The sequence below is a fragment of the Schistocerca serialis genome, chromosome 2 (assembly GCF_023864345.2).
Source record: "Schistocerca serialis cubense isolate TAMUIC-IGC-003099 chromosome 2, iqSchSeri2.2, whole genome shotgun sequence".
In the NCBI taxonomy this organism is placed as follows: domain Eukaryota; kingdom Metazoa; phylum Arthropoda; class Insecta; order Orthoptera; family Acrididae; genus Schistocerca; species Schistocerca serialis.
This window is the reverse complement of record NC_064639.1, coordinates 977,740,590-977,761,293: the sequence shown is the minus strand read 5'-3', so window position 1 is coordinate 977,761,293 and position 20,704 is coordinate 977,740,590. Positions and strand designations below refer to the sequence as shown.

Sequence of the window (20,704 nt, the reverse complement as noted above, 5' to 3'; positions counted from 1 at the left end):
TGGTTTTGTTTCCTTCTATTTTCACTTTTTTTGTATCTTCTAAGTTGTTTGGCCAATGCTTGTAATTTCTGCTTCTTTTCATCTAATTGCTCTATCGCTTCTTGTTGTGAGATTTTACCTAACCTTTTTCATTTTTTTTTTTCTGACATTTCATTTCTTATAAATTGTGCTAGCTGTCCGATGTCTCTTCTCAGTTTTTCTATTCCGATCTGTAGCCTGTGTTGCCATGCTGGTTTTGTGGTTTTTTTCTGTGTGTTGGTTGGTTCTGATCTCTGCCTAGTGTGTATATTTAGTGTAGTGAGTGCTGCTATATAAACCAGTAGTTGTAACTCTTCCATAGTTGTGTTTTCATTTATTTTGTTGTGTATGATTGTGTTGATAGTTTTTATTGCTGTTTCGACTTGTGGGTTATTTGGCGGTCTATGCAAGAATGGTCTAATGTCTGTATTTGTGTCTTTGTGTTCTACATATGTTAGCTGAAATTTTTCTTCTATACCTAACATGTGTGTCACTTCGTGTTCTATTTGTGCTTGTTCTGGTGGCTCTCTTAAGATTTCATTTTCCTCTGATTGTTTAATTGATGCGTGTTGTTCTTTGTTTGTTTGCTTTGGGATGTTTGAGTCCATTACTGTATTTTCTTCTTCTTCTGATTGCACATTATTTTGTTCCAGTATTTGTTGTACTTGTTGTTTGATGTTTTCTAATTCTGACTGGGATATCCTGTTATTTTTGATTATTACACGGATCTGATCAGCTAGTTGTTGTTCTGTTAAAAATTTTAATTCTGGGTATCTGGTAATAAATGTTGTGTATACTTGTGATCTGTATCCAGTTGTGTTGGTTCCTAGGTTTGTTGCTTGGTAATAACAGAACATGAGGTGTCGATTAACTTCATCTGACCATCCCATCCTCTGTCTTTGTTTTCCTTCTAGGGTGGTTGCAGGAAGCATATCCTGCAAAACACCTCTATTTGGATTTAAATCATTTTCCAGTTGGCTAGCAGTGTCGTTACCATTGTGGGCGGGCATAGGGTTCAAGCGTCATCCCCGACCATGACGGCGCTTGTCCGAGGCTTCTTTAGTTCTGTTCTGAACCAACTAATCACACTAAAAGGGGGGTTAGCCCTATTAGTGGTTTGTTCTTTTTGTCGCCTTTTACGACTGGCAGAACATACCGGAGGCCTATTCTTTTCCTGGGCCTCCATGGTGTTTATTATTATTATTATTATTATTATTACTATTATTACTATTATTATTGTCACTGAATTATCCTTTATGCTGTTTAATATCTCATGTAACTTAAAAATGCAGTATCAATAATTGATACAGAAATTGTAAGTTCTTTGTCGCTATGACTCTGTGATCTTTGGTCAGCAATGTGATTTTGGCCACTTGTTTTTTGACCATGGTCAAGAGCAGTTGTTTTTAAGTTCTGGCAATAAATATGTGGTTTTTTTTTCTAAACAAAAAAACGTGGAATCCTGCTTCATGATTTAGGTGGTCTGGTGATAGTAAAAACCCGCACCTTTTTCATCCAGAGCAGTAAAGGAATCAATCATTGCCTAGACAATGAAACCATTTATACAACGGATATTCAGCAGCATCAAGGTAAGGGACATCATGATCATCTCTACAAAGTACTTTACATCCATTAGCCACACCGTAACAGTGTCTTTATGGAAATAACCTTGCATTGTAGTAGAGGGGGTCCATGATAACCTTTCCAGTGACAATAGCAGCAGCAGCAGACAGTGTACTCAAGTTCATATCGCAACTGTAAATTAAGGGTCAATGAGAGAATTTCAGATGAACACAGATAATATCTTGTTTCTGATTAATGTAGACATGTACCATAGCATCAGATCACTACAGCTTCAGTATCGTCAGTGCAGAGTGGTACAGTTAATCCTGTTGTGAAGTCAGATCATAGTCCGAGTTCAGCATAAGGGGCATTCAAATGAAACCCCATCACAAAATTTTATTGACTCAAAAATGTAGTTATACACACATACTCAAACAGAGTCACCAAAACTGTTGGCACATTTATCCCATTGCAATATTAGCTGGTCGATTCCATCCTTGAAGAAGCTAGTAGGCTGCTGTCAGATCCAGGCCTGGACCCAGTCAGACACTTCATAATCTGTTGTGAATCGATGTCCATGAATACCTTGTTTTAAAGGACAAAACACATGAAAGTCACATGATGATAGGTCAGGACTGTATGGAGGATGTTCCAGCATTTCCCACCAAAATTGCTGCAATGTCATCTTCACTGCATTGGCCATGTGTGCGCACGCATTATCATGCAGGAAGATAACGCATTGGACAGCATGCCTTGGTGTTTTGACTTGATGGCTCATCTAAGGTTCTGTAAAGTGGCTTGATAATGCTGGGCATTGATGGTGGTTCCCCATTCCAGGAACTCGACCAGCAGTAGGCACTTGTGGTCAAAAAAGAAGGCCACCATGACCTTACCAGAACTGGTGTGCATGGCCTTTGATTTTTTTGGAGGTGGTGAAGCCGCATGTTTCCACTGCTTGCTGTGATGCTTGCTTTCCAGTTCAAAATGGGAACACCATGTATCGTCACCTGTGACAATACATGACAGAAAGCCGTATTTCTCCTCATGATAATGTTGCAGATTACTCAAAGGTAGTGCCATTCGAGTATTGCACTGTTTGGCAGTCAGTTGCTGGGGAACCAATGTGCACAGATTTTTCAAAAATTCTAGTGTTGATGCATTATGGTGTGGGTGCTGTCCGTGCTAATACCCAATAACCAATGGATCTTGTCCACAGTGATTCTGAGGTTGTCCAAGACTAAAGCATTCACTTCTGCAATCATTTCTGGTGTGATGACACGATGAGCCTATCCAGGATGAGCATCATCTTCCAGTGACCTGTGCCCCTCAAGGAATCATTTGCACCATTCCACAACACTTGAACGACTCAGACTGTACTCACTGTACACAGCCTTCATCCCTCAATACATTTCACGGCCTCCAACTCCCTCCGCCGCCAAAAATCGAATCACTTCTCCTTGTTCCTGCTTACTCGTCTGCATGTTTGGTAGTGGATGATAACTTTTGTGACCATCTTCTCTTTGCCATGAACCCACACTGGCGCTATGCAACATGAAACGGTGTGCATGCATCAGTCCCTCTGCCAATAGATGGTGACACCATACCCGCAGTTACGTGGTGCCACCTTACATTTGAGGCAAAGGTAGATGCACTGACCAGTTTTCATTTGAATGAACCTCATATAAAAATGTAATTAGACAACTAACTCTGTAAGTAGAAAACTCATCTAACATTTTTGGCTTAGAAGCTTTTGTGCTTTTTGTTTCCAAAATCAAGGCAAAGCAAATCTAATTTTCACCATAGCAGTCAAAGAACTTGATATGTTAGGGGCACAATATAAGTAACAGTTTGAACCTATATTACATTCTGCGATGGGGTTTCAAGCTAAGCTCACATATCTTGTAAGCAGTCAACAGTGCCTAAGTTTTGTAGAGCAATGTCCATTGTCTATCTCCATACACAATCAAGTGGAACTAGACAGTATAGGAGTATTAGCAATAGTATCGTTTAGCCAGTGGGCAAAGTCCATGGTAATAATAAACAAGCCTAAACATGTGAATTATAATACATGCCAGTTTTGTGTCTACCACCAAGGGCCTTGCCACAGTGGTCACACAGTCTCCGAAGTTAAATGGTCGGCCTTGGCTAGCATTTGGATGGGTAACTGTCTGGGTCTGCCAAGTGCTGTTAGCAAGTAGGGTGCACTCAGCTCTTGCGATAACAAGCTGCTTGATGGAGAAGTAGCAGTTCTGGTCACAAAAGCTGACAATGGCCAGAAGAGCAGACATGGTGGACCCAAGGTGGCAGTGGTGGTGATAGGGATTGTCAAACATTTGAGGTTATGGCCAATTGGGAGCAAATAGTCAGATACGGAAAATGGCTAAAGCTGCAAAGAGGTGTAGTGTGTTAACTGCCCCCCCCCCCCCCTCAAACCCCCCTCCAGTCCCTCCCCTCACAGATGGCCAGGCATGGTGTCCCACACTCCTACAGCCTTTGCCCTTATTTTAGGCACCCACAGAGGTTTGACTATGGCCAGCAATGGGAGCCAATGAAGGTGAAACCATTTCCACCCCCTAAACCACTTCTGATTCCTCACTAAGCAATCGGTGGATGTTGAGCATACCCAGACTGAGGTGATCATGGAGGCCAAATTATTGTCCCAATTAGGACCACTACCGGCAGCTTATCACTACAGGCAGTACCAAGCAATACCCCAGAAATTGTCAACAGACCAGTAGTTCCACACACAGCAGCAATATCTGACCTGCTTGGTCACAATGAGAAAATGCTGCAGGAGCCTTTGGTTGGTATTTCAGTACCACTCTCTCCCTTCCCTCAATGAAGTAAACACTGCCTTAATTACCATATGGTAACTAAGAGAGGGAGGGATTTGGTATCCAGTATTCATTCTGATTCCTCACCCCGATTGAGTATCAGTTTGGAAGAAAAGTCAGAGGTACTCAGACATCATGGCATAACTGTAGCTTTCTCCTATGTGTGGCGACACCTTAGGCATGTCACATCAGCCTGTCCACAGACGCAGGAGCCCCAGTAAATACCTTGGCCCCACACTTTTCCCTCAGTTCCTCATTGGTTTCTGAAAACTTTGATACACATCATTAAGACAGTAGACTGACTGGTCATGCCTTCATTTGTGTTTTTTTGATTCAGATCATTCCCTGGACTGTTTTGTGCACCTCTATGATGACTTTCACTACCTTCTAGACCTTGTTTCTGGCTAGCCACTCACATTGTGAACTCCTTGCCATCAACCACAGAAACTGTCTATTTGTTCAACTGCATTACTGACAGTGCAAGTGATCATTAACTATGTTCTACCTACACAGAATCAAATAGAAAAATTTAACTTTTTTGACAACAACAACAACAACAACAAAAACAACAACATGTTTGTCCTTAACCTTAGAACACTAGCGTGGGATGTTATATTGCTACTGAACCATTTTAAAGTTTACTACTCCACATTTTATTCAAAAGAACTCATAATGTGTACGTTATGCATTAATTAATTACAATTATTAGATCTCCAATGGTATGTTGCACATCGAATTAAGTACAAAATGTAATGTTTTATACCCTAGTGAAATTAGTAAATTTAATAAGGTTTTAGCAATCTAGGGCTCACATACTTTTCCAAAAGATAACAAATAGAAAGTGCATGTGGAAAGAACCAAAACAACTACAAATAAAACTAGCTGTATTTATAAAATTACAAGGAGACAGAATGGCTCATCTTCAGAATGCCAAATTCTAAGTACTGCCAATAGGTGTATATAAAACTACAAACTGTTCCTTCTTTTATTAAGCCAGAAAGAGGAATAAAACAAGAAAGGTCAGAACAGAGAGGTAGGACATTGAGAGCCGTCTATGGTGATGTTAAAAGACTTTTCACAAATGCTCACAACAGGTATGTCTTGAAAGCTAGGATACTGTTTGTACTTTTGTAAGTATCTGTCAGTAGTATTTTGTATTACCCCCCTTAAGGTTGGAACAGAGTAAAAGTTGCAGCAAATAGAGTTAAAATGAAACACACTTGGTGAAGCGGTCAGTCACATATAAAAAAGTGTGTGATTGAGGGTTAAAAAGGAGATGAAAGAAAAGTAAAGGGACAATGTGGAGAAGAAGCTAAGGAATGATGTGAGGCAAAATAAAAGAAGAACCAAAGAAGAAAAGTAGAATATAAGTCAAACACAGAAATTCTGTAAGGAGATGTACAATGAAGTGAATTAAAAAAAAAACTGTGACATTATCTACAAAAGGAGTGTAATTTATGAACAAAATGTCTCATTATTACCTTATTTGACAAACATCCCGACTCATAACATCAACTTGATATGTGCAATGCTGCTGGACTACAGGTGGGTTCACAAAATAGGAAAGTCTCTGATGGGTAGTTGTGTAGCAGCTCCTCTCAACTGTGGGCAGAAGAGACACAGTAGGGTTAAATCCACATACAGTCATAATATGCATACAACTAGCAGCAAGACAAGATCAATACATGCATATGATACTGCATTTAATTACTGAGCTAAAAACATTGAACAGTCAGAAAAACATTTTTTATTGACATTCACATTATTGGATGCTACATTGAGCTGCATTTTCAATGTTTTAGAATATTAACCTGAGTGTATTGTTCAAGTGAAGATACAGACCAGCCTCTCTCCTTCATATTAAATTCTTGTTCTTATTTTATTCATTCTTTGTATGTACTCTCCATATTTGTTATATTAAAGGTATTGACAGATGTGAAAATTACTGAACTATCAGTTTAATAAGTCACAGCTGCAAAATACTAACACGAATTATTTACAGACGAATGGAAAAACTGGTAGAAGCCAACCTTGGGGAAGATCAGTTTGGATTCCATAGAAATGTTGGAACATGTGAGGCAATACTGACCCTATGACTTACCTTAGAAAATAAAGTAAGGAAAGGCAAACCTACATTTCTAGCACTTGTAGAATTAGAGAAAGCTTTTGACAGTATTGACTGGAATATTCTCTTTCAAATTCTGGGGAGTGAAAGGCTATTTACAATTTGTACAGAAACCACATGGCAGTTATAAGAGTCGATGGCCATGAAAGGGAAGCAGTGGTTGGGAAGGGAGTGAGACAGGGTTGTAGCCTATCCCCGATGTTATTCAATCTGTATATTGAGCAAGCAGTAAAGGAAACAAAAGAAAAATTTGGAGAAGGAATTAAAATCCACAGAGAAGAAATAAAAATTTTGAGGTTTGCCGATGACATTGCAATTCTGTCAGAGACAGCAAAAGACCTGGAAGAGCAGTTAAATGGAAAAGGCAGTGTCCTGAAAGGAGGATATAAGATGAACATCAACAAAAGCAAAACGAGGATACTAGAATGTAATTGAATTAAATCGAGTGATGCCAAGGGACTTAGATTAGGAAATGAGACACTTAAAGTAGTAAAGGAGTTTTGCTATTTTGGGAGCAAAATAACTGACAATGGTCGAAGTAGAGAGGATATAAAATGTTCACTGGCAATGGCAAGGAAAGCATTTCTGAAGAAGAGAAATTTGTTAACATTCAGTATAGATTTAAGTGTCAGGAAGACATTTCGAAAGTATTTGCATGCAGTGTAACCATGTATGGAAATGAAACATGGATGATAAATAGTTTGGACAAGAAGAGAATAGAAGCTTTCGAAATGTGGTGCTACAGAAGAATACTGAAGATTAGATGGGTAGATCACATAACTAATAAGGAGGTATTGAATAGAATTGGGGAGAAGAGGAGTGTGTGGCACAACTTGACTAGAAGAAGCGATTGGTTGGTAGGACATGTTCTGAGGCACCAAGAGATCACCAATTTAGTATTGTAGGGCAGCGTGAAGGGTAGAAATCGTAGAGGGAGACCAAGAGATGAATACACTAAGCAGATTCAGAAGGATGTAGGTTGCAGTAGGTACTGGGAGGTGAAGAAGCTTGCACAGGATAGGGTAGCATGGAGAGCTGCATCAAACCAGTCTCTGGACTGAAGGCCACAACAACAACTGGAGATCATGTAATGGTGCAATACAAAACACATACAGCAAGTAAAACGTGAGGATAGTGATTAATGGAGAGAAATGTAAAGTTAAAATTTCAGATTGTGTAAGACTGAAGCACCTGGAATTAAGATGAACCAAAATCCCATTTACTGAATAAGAATTCTGGATGGCAGTGAATATTTGTATGCACAATATACCGGTACTATTCAAATTTGCAACATTTCTGAAATTTTAAACTTAAAATGAATATTCTAACTGATTCAACTGCAGGTTCCTCAATATTGCATTATCTAAATGAAACACTTTTCTGCCTTGTTTCATGAACTTTATTTTTTTATGGCATATGTTTCTGGTTATTGGTTTGGTTGGTTTGTTTGGGGAAGGAGACCAGACAGCGAGGTCATCGGTCTCATCGGATTAGGGAAGGACGGGGTAGGAAGTCGGCTGTGCCCTTTGAAAGGAACCATCCCGGCATTTGCCTGGAGCGATTTAGGAAAATCATAGAAAACCTAAATCAGGATGGCCGGACGCGGGATTGAACCGTCGTCTTCCTGAATGCGAGTCCAGTGTCTAAGCACTGCGCCACCTCGCTCGGTTTCTGGTTATAAGACCATAATCAGTACACCACAGATTCCAAAGATGGCAACGAAGCAAAGATAAATAAGTCAACTGAATAATCTTAAAAGCTGTAAATTGAAGAAGTTAAATTCATCATTTGTCAAACGTTGTTTAAACCAAAACCACAAATGTGTAGTAGATGTAGAAGTCCTACACTTAGAGGGAAACGGTGCAGAGCTCCTTCAATTAGAAATACCAAGGGGGAAAATACACAGACACACAGATGTGTGTAATAGTAGAAGTACCATTGTGCCTTCATTCATAAAAAAAAGATGATGGCATAAATTACCATTCGTGTGCACATACCTCTACTCCAGTATATGTTTATTCATAATTATTGTAAATGCTGTCCTAACGAATGTTGTAGAATACAAATGGAGCTGTGTCAAAACTGTCAACAGAGATAATTTTTATAGTGAAAGTAAATACCCGACAGGTTAAGAAGTTGAGCTGTTTACCTTTGCTTTGTTGCCATCTTTGGGATCACTTTTGTACTAGAAAATGGGGCTATGAACTGAAATCTTTTGCTGTACAGTAATAATAAAATTTGTGAAGCAAATCAAAAAAGTTTTCTGTTTATCTAAAATGAATAGTCAAAAATCAAAATTATGGTTTTAGGCAACTTAAAGATGAGGAGTACATCTGATAGATAGGTACAGTACACAAAAGTTGATAATTTTTATTTAGGTAGATTAATTATGGGAGATAACTAAAGATCATGGAAATCAGTAAAGAATTTTCAACATCATAACATGGTTCATAATATAAGACTATTACTACTGCAAAAATCACTTAGTATAAAAAATAAAAAGAGATTATCAAGACATTACATATGGAGTGTACTCCTAATCGGCTGTGAAAACTGGACTCTGTTGATAACAAGTAGAAACTCCTTAGACGTGATAGTAATGTGACTTTGGAGCAGCCTAACAAAAGAAATCTATGAGCAAGGAAACCTCAGAAAAACTGTCCTTAGAGGGAAAATAAAACTTTTTGGACATGTGTGCACTCCATGTGCATACAGGGGGTGGGAGTCATTCTGGGTAAGGGTGCTTCCAAACACCATGAAGAGAATAGGGTGCAGCCAACATCAGGTAATGGCCCATGTCAGTACCAATGATGTGTCGCTTTGGATCAGAGGAGATTCTCTCTGGTTTCGGGCAGCAAGAGGAAATGGTAAAGACTGCCAGTCATCCTTACGAGATTAAGGAGGAGCTCACCGTCTGCAGCATCGTCAACAGAACTGACTGTGGTTCTTTGGTGCAGAGGTGAGTGGAGGGTCTGAATCAGTGGCTCAGGCAGTTCTGTGAGCGCGTGGGCCGCAGATTCCTTGACCTGCACCACTGGGTGGTGGGTTTCCAGGTTCCGCTTAATAGGTCGGGGGTCCACTACACATAGGTAGTGGTTACGTTGGTAGTGAGGGCTGTGTGGAAGGGACTGGATGGCTTTTAAGGTTAGAGGCTCTCAGGAAACCACAGAAATGGTGTCCGACTAAAAGGGGGCAGGTAACACACAGCAAGGTAGTTGTAGATATGATTGGTATTGTAGTTGTAAATCATCATAACTGTGTTGGGAAAGAACCAGAACTCTAAGCCCTAATAGAAAGCACAAAAGCTAAAATAGTTACAGGTACGGAAAGATGGCTAAAGCTGGAAATAAGTTCAGCCAAATTTTTTTCAAATGACCTAACAGTGTTCAGAAAGGAAAGATTAAGTATTTATTACTGTCAGAAGAAGTTTCCCTCTTAGTGAAATTGAAGTAGATAGTTGCTGCAAAATAGTATGAGTAGAGGTTATACTCAACAATTGGACTAAACTATTAACTGGAACGTTTCACTGACCCCCCCCCCCCCCCCAACTCAGAAGATATAGTTGCTGAACATTTCAAAGAAAACCTGAGTCTCATTTCAAATAGGTACCCCACTCATACAATTATAGTCAGTGGTGACTTCAATCTACCCTTGATGTGCTGGAAAAATTATATGTTTAAAGCCAATGGCAGGCATAAAACATCATCCAAAATTGTACTGAATGTTTTCTCAGAAAATTATTTTGAACAATTAGTTCATGAGCCCACTCAAAGCGTAAATGGTTGCAAAAGCATACTTGACCTCTTAGCAACAAATAATCCTGGACTAATAAGGAGTATCAGGACGAATACAGGGATTAGCGACCACAAGGCAGTTGCTGCTAGGCTGAATAATGTAACACCCACAACCGTAAAAGAAATGCAAAGTACTTCTATTTAAAAAAAATGTTCTTAATGCCTTTTTAAGACACAGTCTCCACTCCTTCCAATCTGATCATTTAAGCATATAAAAGATGTGGAATGATTTCAAAGAGATAGTATCAATGGCAATTGAGAGGTATACACCACATAAATTAATAAGTGATGGAACTGATCCCACATTGTACACAAAACGGGTCAGATTGCTGTTGCAAAAGCAAGAAAAAAATCATGCCAAATTTAAAAGAACACAAAATCCTCAAGATTGGTAAAGTTTTGCAGATGTTTGAAATATAGTGTGTACTTCAATGTGAGATACTTTTAATAATTTCCACAACAAAACTCTGTCTCCGAATCTGGCAGAAAACCCAAAGAGATTCTGGTCATACATAAAGCACACCAGTGGCTGCCAAGATGAGAAAAATAGAAGTAGATATCCTTGGTGTAGCAAGGCAAGGCCTCTGGTTCTGATTTTATACCAGTCAGGTTCCTTTCAGAGTATGCTGATACAATCGCTCCATATTTAGCAATTATACACAACTGCTCACTCATATAAAGATCCATACCTAAAGACTGGAAAATTGCTCAAGTCATACCAATTTCCAAAAAGGGAAATAGGAGTAATCCACTAAATTACAGACCCATACCACTAACATTGATTTGCAGTAGGGTTTTGGAACATCCACTGTGTTTGAACATTATGAATTACCTGGAAAAAAACAATTTATTGACACATACTCAGCACAGATTCAGAAAACATCATTCATGTGAAACACAACTAGCTCTTTATACTCATGAAGTAATCATTGTTATCAACATGGGATGTCAAACTGATTCTGTATTTTTAGATTTCCAGAAGGCATTAGACACCGTTCCTCACAAGCGTCTCCTAACCAAACTGCGTGGCTATGGAGTATAGCCTCAGTTGTGCGACTGGATTCGTGATTTCCTGTCAGGTCACAGTTCGTAGTAATAGACAGAAAGTTATAGAGTAAAACAGAAATTATATCTAGCATTCCCCAAGGAAGTGTTATAGGCCCTTTTTTGTTCCTGATCTATATTAATGACATAGGAGACAATCTGAGTAGCCCTATTAGACTGTTTGCAGATGATGCTGTCATTTACCATTCTCGTAAAGTCTTCAGATGACCAAAAAGAATTGCAACATGATTTAGATAAGATAGCTGTATGGTGTGAAAAGTGGCAATTGACCCTGAAGAAAGAGAAGTGTGAATTTATTCACATGAGTACTAAAAGAAATCCACTAAATTTCGATTATGCGATAAGTCACACAAATCTTAAGGCTGTAAATTCAGCTAAATACTTGTGGGTTACAATTACAAATAATCTAAATTACAATGATCACATAAATAATGTTGTGGGTAGAGCAAGCCAAAGACTGTGATTCATTGGCAGAACACTTAGAAGGTGCAACAGATCTACTAAATAAACTGCTTACACCGCATATGTCCACCCTATTCTGGAGTATTGCTGTGTGGTGTGGGATTCACATCAGGTTGGACTGATGGATGACATCAAAAAAACTTCAAAGAAGGATGGCTTGTTTTGTATTATCACAAAATAGGGGAGATAGTGCCACAACATGATACGTGAATTGGAGTGGCAACCATTAAAACAAAGGCTTTTTCATTGCAACACGATCTCCTCATGAAAATTCAATCACCAGTTTTCTCCTCCGATTGCGAGAACATTCTGTTGGGGTTACACTTACATAAGGGTTACACTTACATAAGGAGAAATGCTCATCGTAATAAAATAAGATAAATCAGGGCTTGCACGAAAAAATTTAAATGTTCGTTTTCCCCGTGCGCCGTTCGACAGTGGAATGGTAGATATACAGCTTGAAGGTGGTTCATTGAACCCTCCTGGCACTTTACTGTGAATAGCAGAGTAATCACATAGATGTAGATGATGTAGATGTATACATGTTGATTCTCATTAACATTTAAAACCACCTGAAGCAATATAGATGTCACCGAGACAAGTAATTTAATGTAATACGCACAGGGCCACAAATGTCAGGAAATACTCCAAAAATGGGTGACACAAGTTGAACACGTGATGCTATCAAATGACATTCCTGATCACACGTGCAGCAGTTGGCTTTTTTAACCCTACCCTAGCCAACAGGGGGCAGTGCTACACATAGCTCCGCCAAGGTAGTCTGTTTTCGAACACCTTTTGTAAATGTGATCTATTGTAAACACTGAAGTCACAAAGTTATCACCTTCACCATAACCAAGCAGAAGCTGTTATTATTTTGTGTTTCTTCCCTTTTTTCCTTTCTTGTCTCATTTAAGACTTTAGTTAGCAAATAACACATAGGTCATTTACTGGTGTTGTTGTTGTTGTGGTCTTCAGTCCTGAGACTGGTTTGATGCAGCTCTCCATGCTACTCTATCCTGTGCAAGCTTTTTCATCTCCCAGTACCTACTGCAACCTATATCCTTCTGAATCTGCTTAGTGTATTCATCTCTTGGTCTCCCTCTACGATTTTTACCCTCCACGCTGCCCTCCAATACTAAATTGATGATCCCTTGATGCCTCAGAACATGTCCTACCAACTGATCCCTTCTTCTGGTCAAGTTGTGCCACAAACTTCTCTTCTCCCCAATCCTATTCAATACTTCCTCATTAGTTATGTGATCTACCCATCTAATCTTCAGCATTCTTCTGTAGCACCACATTTCGAAAGCTTCTATTCTCTTCTTGTCCAAACTATTTATCGTCCATGTTTCACTTCCATACATGGCTACACTCCATACGAATACTTTCAGAAATGACTTCCTGACACTTAAATCAATACTGGATGTTAACAAATTTCTCTTCTTCAGAAACGCTTTCCTTGCCATTGCCAGCCTACATTTTATATCCTCTCTACTTCGACCATCATCAATTATTTTGCTCCCCAAATAGCAAAACTCCTTTACTACTTTAAGTGCCTCATTTCATAATCTAATTCCCTCAGCATCACCCGACTTAATTAGACTACATTCCATTATCCTTGTTTTGCTTTTGTTGATGTTCATCTTATATCCTCCTTTCAAGACACTGTCCATTCCATTCAACTGCTCTTCCAAGTCCTTTGCTGTCTCTGACAGAATTACAATGTCATCGGCGAACCTCAAAGTTTTTATTTCTTCTCCATGAATTTTAATACCTACTCCGAATTTTTCTTTTGTTTCCTTTACTGCTTGCTCAATATACAGATTGAACAACATCGGGGAGAGGCTACAACCCTGTCTTACTCCCTTCCCAACCACTGCTTCCCTTTCATGTCCCTCGACTCTTATAACTGCCATCTGGTTTCTGTACAAATTGTAAATAGCCTTTCGCTCCCTGTATTTTACCCCTGCCACCTTTAGAATTTGAAAGAGAGTATTCCAGTCAACATTGTCAAAAGCTTTCTCTAAATCTACAAATGCTAGAAACGTAGGTTTGCCTTTCCTTAATCTTTCTTCTAAGATAAGTCGTAAGGTCAGTATTGCCTCACGTGTTCCAGTGTTTCTACGGAATCCAAACTGATCTTCCCCGAGGTTGGCTTCTACTAGTTTTTCCATTCGTCTGTAAAGAATTCGTGTTAGTATTTTTCAGCTGTGACTTATTAAGCTGATAGTTCGGTAATTTTCACATCTGTCAACACCTGCTTTCTTTGGGATTGGAATTATTATATTCTTCTTGAAGTCTGAGGGTATTTCGCCTGTTTCGTACATCTTGCTCACCAGATGGTAGAGTTTTGTCAGGACTGGCTCTCCCACGGCCGTCAGTAGTTCCAATGGAATATTGTCTACACCGGGGGCCTTGTTTCGACTCAGGTCTTTCAGTGCTCTGTCAAACTCTTCACGCAGTATCATATCTCCCATTTCATCTTCATCTACATCCTCTTCCATTTCCATAATATTGTCCTCAAGTACATCGCCCTTGTATAGACCCTCTATATACTCCTTCCACATTTCTGCTTTCCCTTCTTTGCTTAGAACTGGGTTTCCATCTGAGCTCTTGATATTCATACAAGTCGTTCTCTTATCTCCAAAGGTCTCTTTAATTTTCCTGTAGGCGGTATCTATCTTACCCCTAGTGAGATAGGCCTCTACATCCTTACATTTGTCCTCTAGCCATCCCTGCTTAGCCATTTTACACTTCCTGTCGATCTCATTTTTGAGACGTTTGTATTCCTTTTTGCCTGTTTCACTTACTGCATTTTTATATTTTCTCCTTTCATCAATTAAATTCAATATTTCTTCTGTTACCCAAGGATTTCTACTAGCCCTCGTCTTTTTACCTACTTGATCCTCTGCTGCCTTCACTACTTCATCCCTCAAAGCTACCCATTCTTCTTCTACTGTATTTATTTCCCCCATTCCTGTCAATTGCTCCCTTATGCTCTCCCTGAATCTCTGTACAACCTCTGGTTCTTTTAGTTTATCCAGGTCCCATCTCCTTAAATTCCCACCTTTTTGCAGTTTCTTCAGTTTTAATCTACAGGTCATAACCAATAGATTGTGGTCAGAGTCCACATCTGCCCCTGGAAATGTCTTACAATTTAAAACCTGGTTCCTAAATCTCTGTCTTACCATTATATAATCTATCTGATACCTTTTAGTATCTCCAGGGTTCTTCCATGTATACAACCTTCTTTCATGATTCTTAAACCAAGTGTTAGCTATGATTAAGTTGTGCTCTGTGCAAAATTCTACCAGGCGGCTTCCTCTTTCATTTCTGTCCCCCAATCCATATTCACCTACTATGTTTCCTTCTCTCCCTTTTCCTACACTCGAATTCCAGTCACCCATGACTATTAAATTTTCGTCTCCCTTCACAATCTGAATAATTTCTTTTATTTCATCATACATTTCTTCAATTTCTTCGTCATCTGCAGAGCTAGTTGGCATATAAACTTGTACTACTGTAGTAGGTGTGGGCTTCGTATCTATCTTGGCCACAATAATGCGTTCACTATGCTGTTTGTAGTAGCTTACCCGCATTCCTATTTTCCTATTCATTATTAAACCTACTCCTGCATTACCCCTATTTGATTTTGTGTTTATAACCCTGTAGTCACCTGACCAGAAGTCTTGTTCCTCCTGCCACCGAACTTCACTAATTCCCACTATATCTAACTTCAACCTATCCATTTCCCTTTTTAAATTTTCTAACCTACCTGCCCGATTAAGGGATCTGACATTCCACGCTCCGATCCATAGAACGCCAGTTTTCTTTCTCCTGATAACGACATCCTCTTGAGTAGTCCCCGCCCGGAGATCCGAATGGGGGACTATTTTACCTCCGGAATATTTTACCCAAGAGGACGCCATCATCATGTAATCATACAGTAAAGCTGCATGCCCTCGGGAAAAATTACGGCTGTAGTTTCCCCTTGCTTTCAGCCGTTCGCAGTACCAGCACAGCAAGGCCGTTTTGGTTATTGTTACAAGGCCAGATCAGTCAATCATCCAGACTGTTGCCCTTGCAACTACTGAAAAGGCTGCTGCCCCTCTTCAGGAACCACACGTTTGTCTGGCCTCTCAACAGATACCCCTCCGTTGTGGTTGCACCTACGGTACGGCTATCTGTATCGCTGAGGCACGCAAGCCTCCCCACCAACGGCAAGGTCCATGGTTACTGGTAGCAATGCAATTTGGAAGCTTATACTTATTTACTAGGGACACAATATGGAAGGTTTCTGTTGCAATGTACTTCACAGTTAATCAGCAGAGACCATAACAAAGGTATTTAAAATAATGAATATGATCCCAATGTAAAGGCATAATTGTGTAATGCAATGTAAAAGAAAACTGCCAGCCAAGTGAAATACTCAAACCCTGAGCCCCATGCACTAAAGTGATGCACATAGGGCCAGAGCCACACCAAATACCTCACTTGGGTTGGGATGATCAGTTGCAACAGACTGATAGGCTCCACCACTGCATGCGTGGTGAGGTATGTCACCTGATGACATCACATGTTCAACATTTGTCATTCAATGTTGAGGTACTTCCCGACATTTGTGGCCCCATGTGTCTTACATTAAATTGCTTGTCTCAGTGCCATATACATCACTTCTGAGTTTTTTAGATTCACCATGTGTAAACTTAATAAGACTTTAACAAAGTCTTTAAATTATGATCTTGGAAAGAAACTTGGTAAATAAAAGTCAAATTACAATTTTTCTTGAACTTTTAGCACTTTCCACTAACAAAATATTTCCCTCCAAAATGAAATAGATCTAACAAATCAATTTTTCTAATACCTGAAAATTTGAAGAAAGTTTTCCTAATTAGGAATATGAAAAATTCACCATCATCTGGTCTTGATGGTTTACCTAGCTACATAATGAAACAGATTGCTGACGAAATAGTACAACCACTTTGCAACCTAATTAACTGGAATTTTCCCTCAACCACACAAAACCTTCAAGATAGTTCCTTTAAAAGAGAAAGGACACAAGCATTAGGTCAACAACTACTGACCTGTATCCCTCCTCCCAACTGTGTCCGAAATTATAGAAAAAATTGTATATACTCAAATAATGTACTTTTGTGAAATAACTCCCTACTAACAGCACAGCAGTTTGGCTTTTGTGAAAATAAATTCGTCAATGATGCTCTCTTTACATTTACTGACAGGTCATACAGGCGTTTGATGAAACACACTATGTCCCTGGACTTTTCATCCATCAAACGGAGCACAGCTGGTAGAAATAACAACACACGGCTGATGCAGAAGCTGCTCAGATATAATACCAGTCATATCAGGAGTCCCACAGGAATCAACCTTAAGGGCCCTTCTCTCCTACCCTTCATTAACCCTCCGTTACATGCGTGAAAATTCGTGAAATGGTCAATCACGCAGATGACAGGTGTCATCCACAAAGCAAGCTGTCTCTATCTGTGCACTCTGATTGGTCTTTATGAGTGACTTTATCATTTTTTTATTAAATCTAAATATAATGCATTTAATATTCATACACAGTATAATGTATTCTAATGTTTCCAATAATTTGTTCAATAATTTAATAAGGCTACATTTCAAAATAACAAATTTACATCTGTTTTCCATGTAAGCATTGAGATGTGTATAAAGAATGCAACTACTTAACAAAAGAACATGAAAATGTTTATTTCAAAACAACAACCTAACTAATAAGCATATACAAAAGTAATTTAGTGACAAAGTGAAAACAAAATTGAAATACAGAACACATTATTTAACAACACAGTTTACACATATGTCTTTCAGATGATCTACACATGTCCAGTTGTTGCATGTAATGCACCATTTATGAGTTGGTTTATTTTCTGCTGTTCCACACATATAACACCTTCCACATGGTCCAGATGATTTTTCTGGCTGCTCCACAATTTCTCAAGTGCCTAACAGTAATTTAGTCCTCCTCCAAATTTCACATGGAAGGCTTTCAATAATGGAACATCACTCTATTTGAGGCTTTATTAGTTCCCAGATGATTTTTTCTATAAAATTAACCATTTTTACAACCTTATTTCAAGCCATGCAATGGTATCTATATACGCATAAAGCATTTATGGCTGCAATGTTCAAAATATTGTAAAACAGTACCATAGGCCACCTTCTTGTATTATGTGACACATTGCTCTTCTGACAAAGCTGATCTAAAATCTACCCTCACTTTTGACTATAGAAGGTAATCATTTCAGATTTATTTTGTTCCCCTGTTGAACGATGTATAGCATCATCGAAATGCATGCTTGACAACACCATCATTATTCTATTTTTCTTTGGACAGTAAGAGACCAATGTACAATCCTGTTGAAATCCAAAGATAGATGATTTTGGCTCCCTTTCTCTTTTTTGCAGAACTTCTTTTGGCACTTCTCTCTTGTTTTTCAATACTATTCCAACATATGTTAGTTTCTTCGCCTGAAGTTTCTTGACTAAAGTCAAACTGGTAAACCAGTTGTCACCAGTAATATTTATGCTTGTACCTTGTATTGGTTCGATCATTTGAAGAACAATATCTTCATCTGAATTACTGGTCCCTCTGGTTGCTCACCAACATATGGTTCTAAATTCAAAGTGTAAGCTGTTTTTACACCAACCAAAGCAAACACTTTTAACCCACACTTTGCAAGTTTGCTAGGAACTTATTGCCTGAATGGGTAGTTTCCTCTAAATGCCAAAATCTGTTCATCAACAGTAAGATATTCACTAGGTGCAAAATACTTTTGGCAATTGTTCATGAATAGTTGAAGTACCTCTCTGATAGCAGCCAACTTGTCAATCTCTCTGTGAACACCTCTATCATGGATATTATCAAACCTCAGACATCTCAACGGAAACCTGAATCGGTCTTCACTCATCCATAAATAACATGATTCAAGTCCATTTCCCTTTGAGTTATACCACAATTTCAATATACTCTTCCTAGAACATCTCAAAGATCCACACACATACAACAAACCAATGAAAGCTCTGATCTGTATCGCATCTGCTTCTTTAGCATACCTCTCCCTAGAAAAGTTACCGTGAACTTCATTGACTTATACACTCCTGGAAATTGAAATAAGAACACCGTGAATTCATTGTCCCAGGAAGGGGAAACTTTATTGACACATTCCTGGGGTCAGATACATCACATGATCACACTGACAGAACCACAGGCACATAGACACAGGCAACAGAGCATGCACAATGTCGGCACTAGTACAGTGTATATCCACCTTTCGCAGCAATGCAGGCTGCTATTCTCCCATGGAGACGATCGTAGAGATGCTGGATGTAGTCCTGTGGAACGGCTTGCCATGCCATTTCCACCTGGCGCCTCAGTTGGACCAGCGTTCGTGCTGGACGTGCAGACCGCGTGAGACAACGCTTCATCCAGTCCCAAACATGCTCAATGGGGGACAGATCCGGAGATCTTGCTGGCCAGGGTAGTTGACTTACACCTTCTAGAGCACGTTGGGTGGCACGGGATACATGCGGATGTGCATTGTCCTGTTGGAACAGCAAGTTCCCTTGCCGGTCTAGGAATGGTAGAACGATGGGTTCGATGACGGTTTGGATGTACCGTGCACTATTCAGTGTCCCCTCGACGATCACCAGTGGTGTACGGCCAGTGTAGGAGATCGCTCCCCACACCATGATGCCGGGTGTTGGCCCTGTGTGCCTCGGTCGTATGCAGTCCGGATTGTGGCGCTCACCTGCACGGCTCCAAACATGCATACGACCATCATTGGCACCAAGGCAGAAGCGACTCTCATCACTGAAGACGACACGTCTCCATTCGTCCCTCCATTCACGCCTGTCGCGACACCACTGGAGGCGGGCTGCACGATGTTGGGGCGTGAGCGGAAGACGGCCTAACGGTGTGCGGGACCGTAGCCCAGCTTCATGGAGACGGTTGCGAATGGTCCTCGCCGATACTCCAGGAGCAACAGTGTCCCTAATTTGCTGGGAAGTGGCGGTGCGGTCCCCTACGGCACTGCGTAGGATCTTACGGTCTTGGCGTGCATCCGTGCGTCGCTGCGGTCCGGTCCCAGGTCGACGGGCACGTGCACCTTCCGCCGACCACTGGCGACAACATCGATGTACTGTGGAGACCTCACGCCCCACGTGTTGAGCAATTCGGTGGTACGTCCACCCGGCCTCCTGCATGCCCACTATACGCCCTCGCTCAAAGTCCGTCAACTGCACATACGGTTCACGTCCACGCTGTCGCGGCATGCTACCAGTGTTAAAGACTGCGATGGAGCTCCGTATGCCACGGCAAACTGGCTGACACTGACGGCGGCGGTGCACAAATGCTGCGCAGCTAGCGCCATTCGACGGCCAACACCGCGGTTCCTGGTGTGTCCGCTGTGCCGTGCGTGTGATCATTGCTTGTACAGCCCTCTCGCAGTGTCCGGAGCAAGTATGGTGGGTCTGACACACCGGTGTCAATGTGTTCTTTTTTCCATTTCCAGGAGTGTATATTAGTGCATGTTGCAATAATGCTTATTATGTTTTCATCCAAGAACAAATTCAGAATTTCTATTTCTGTCATTTTTATATGAGCTTGATTTTTTTTGGTCTGGGCAAATGCATAATAATATTACAAGATCTGCTTCTAACATTAGTAGGACGTTTATTTTTCCTCCATTTCGTTTTTCCATCTTTCCCTTAAATAAATAAATAAAATAAAAATAAAAATTGCATCCTCTTGAGTTACTTCTTCCCATGACTTATATTCATCATTTTTTGACACTTCT

At 40.0% G+C, this 20,704-nt stretch overlaps 1 protein-coding gene across 2 annotated transcripts in view; it reads right to left on the bottom strand.

Moving 5' to 3' along the window:
• LOC126456675 (uncharacterized) overlaps nucleotides 1–20,704 on the bottom strand; it is a 186,284-nt gene that overhangs the window by 79,292 nt on the left and 86,288 nt on the right. For both annotated transcript variants that reach the window (XM_050092416.1, XM_050092417.1), the window contains exon 5: nucleotides 5,897–6,017. In XM_050092416.1, the coding sequence (XP_049948373.1) occupies nucleotides 5,897–6,017 (121 nt within the window). The remainder of the gene's footprint in view (nucleotides 1–5,896; nucleotides 6,018–20,704) is intronic.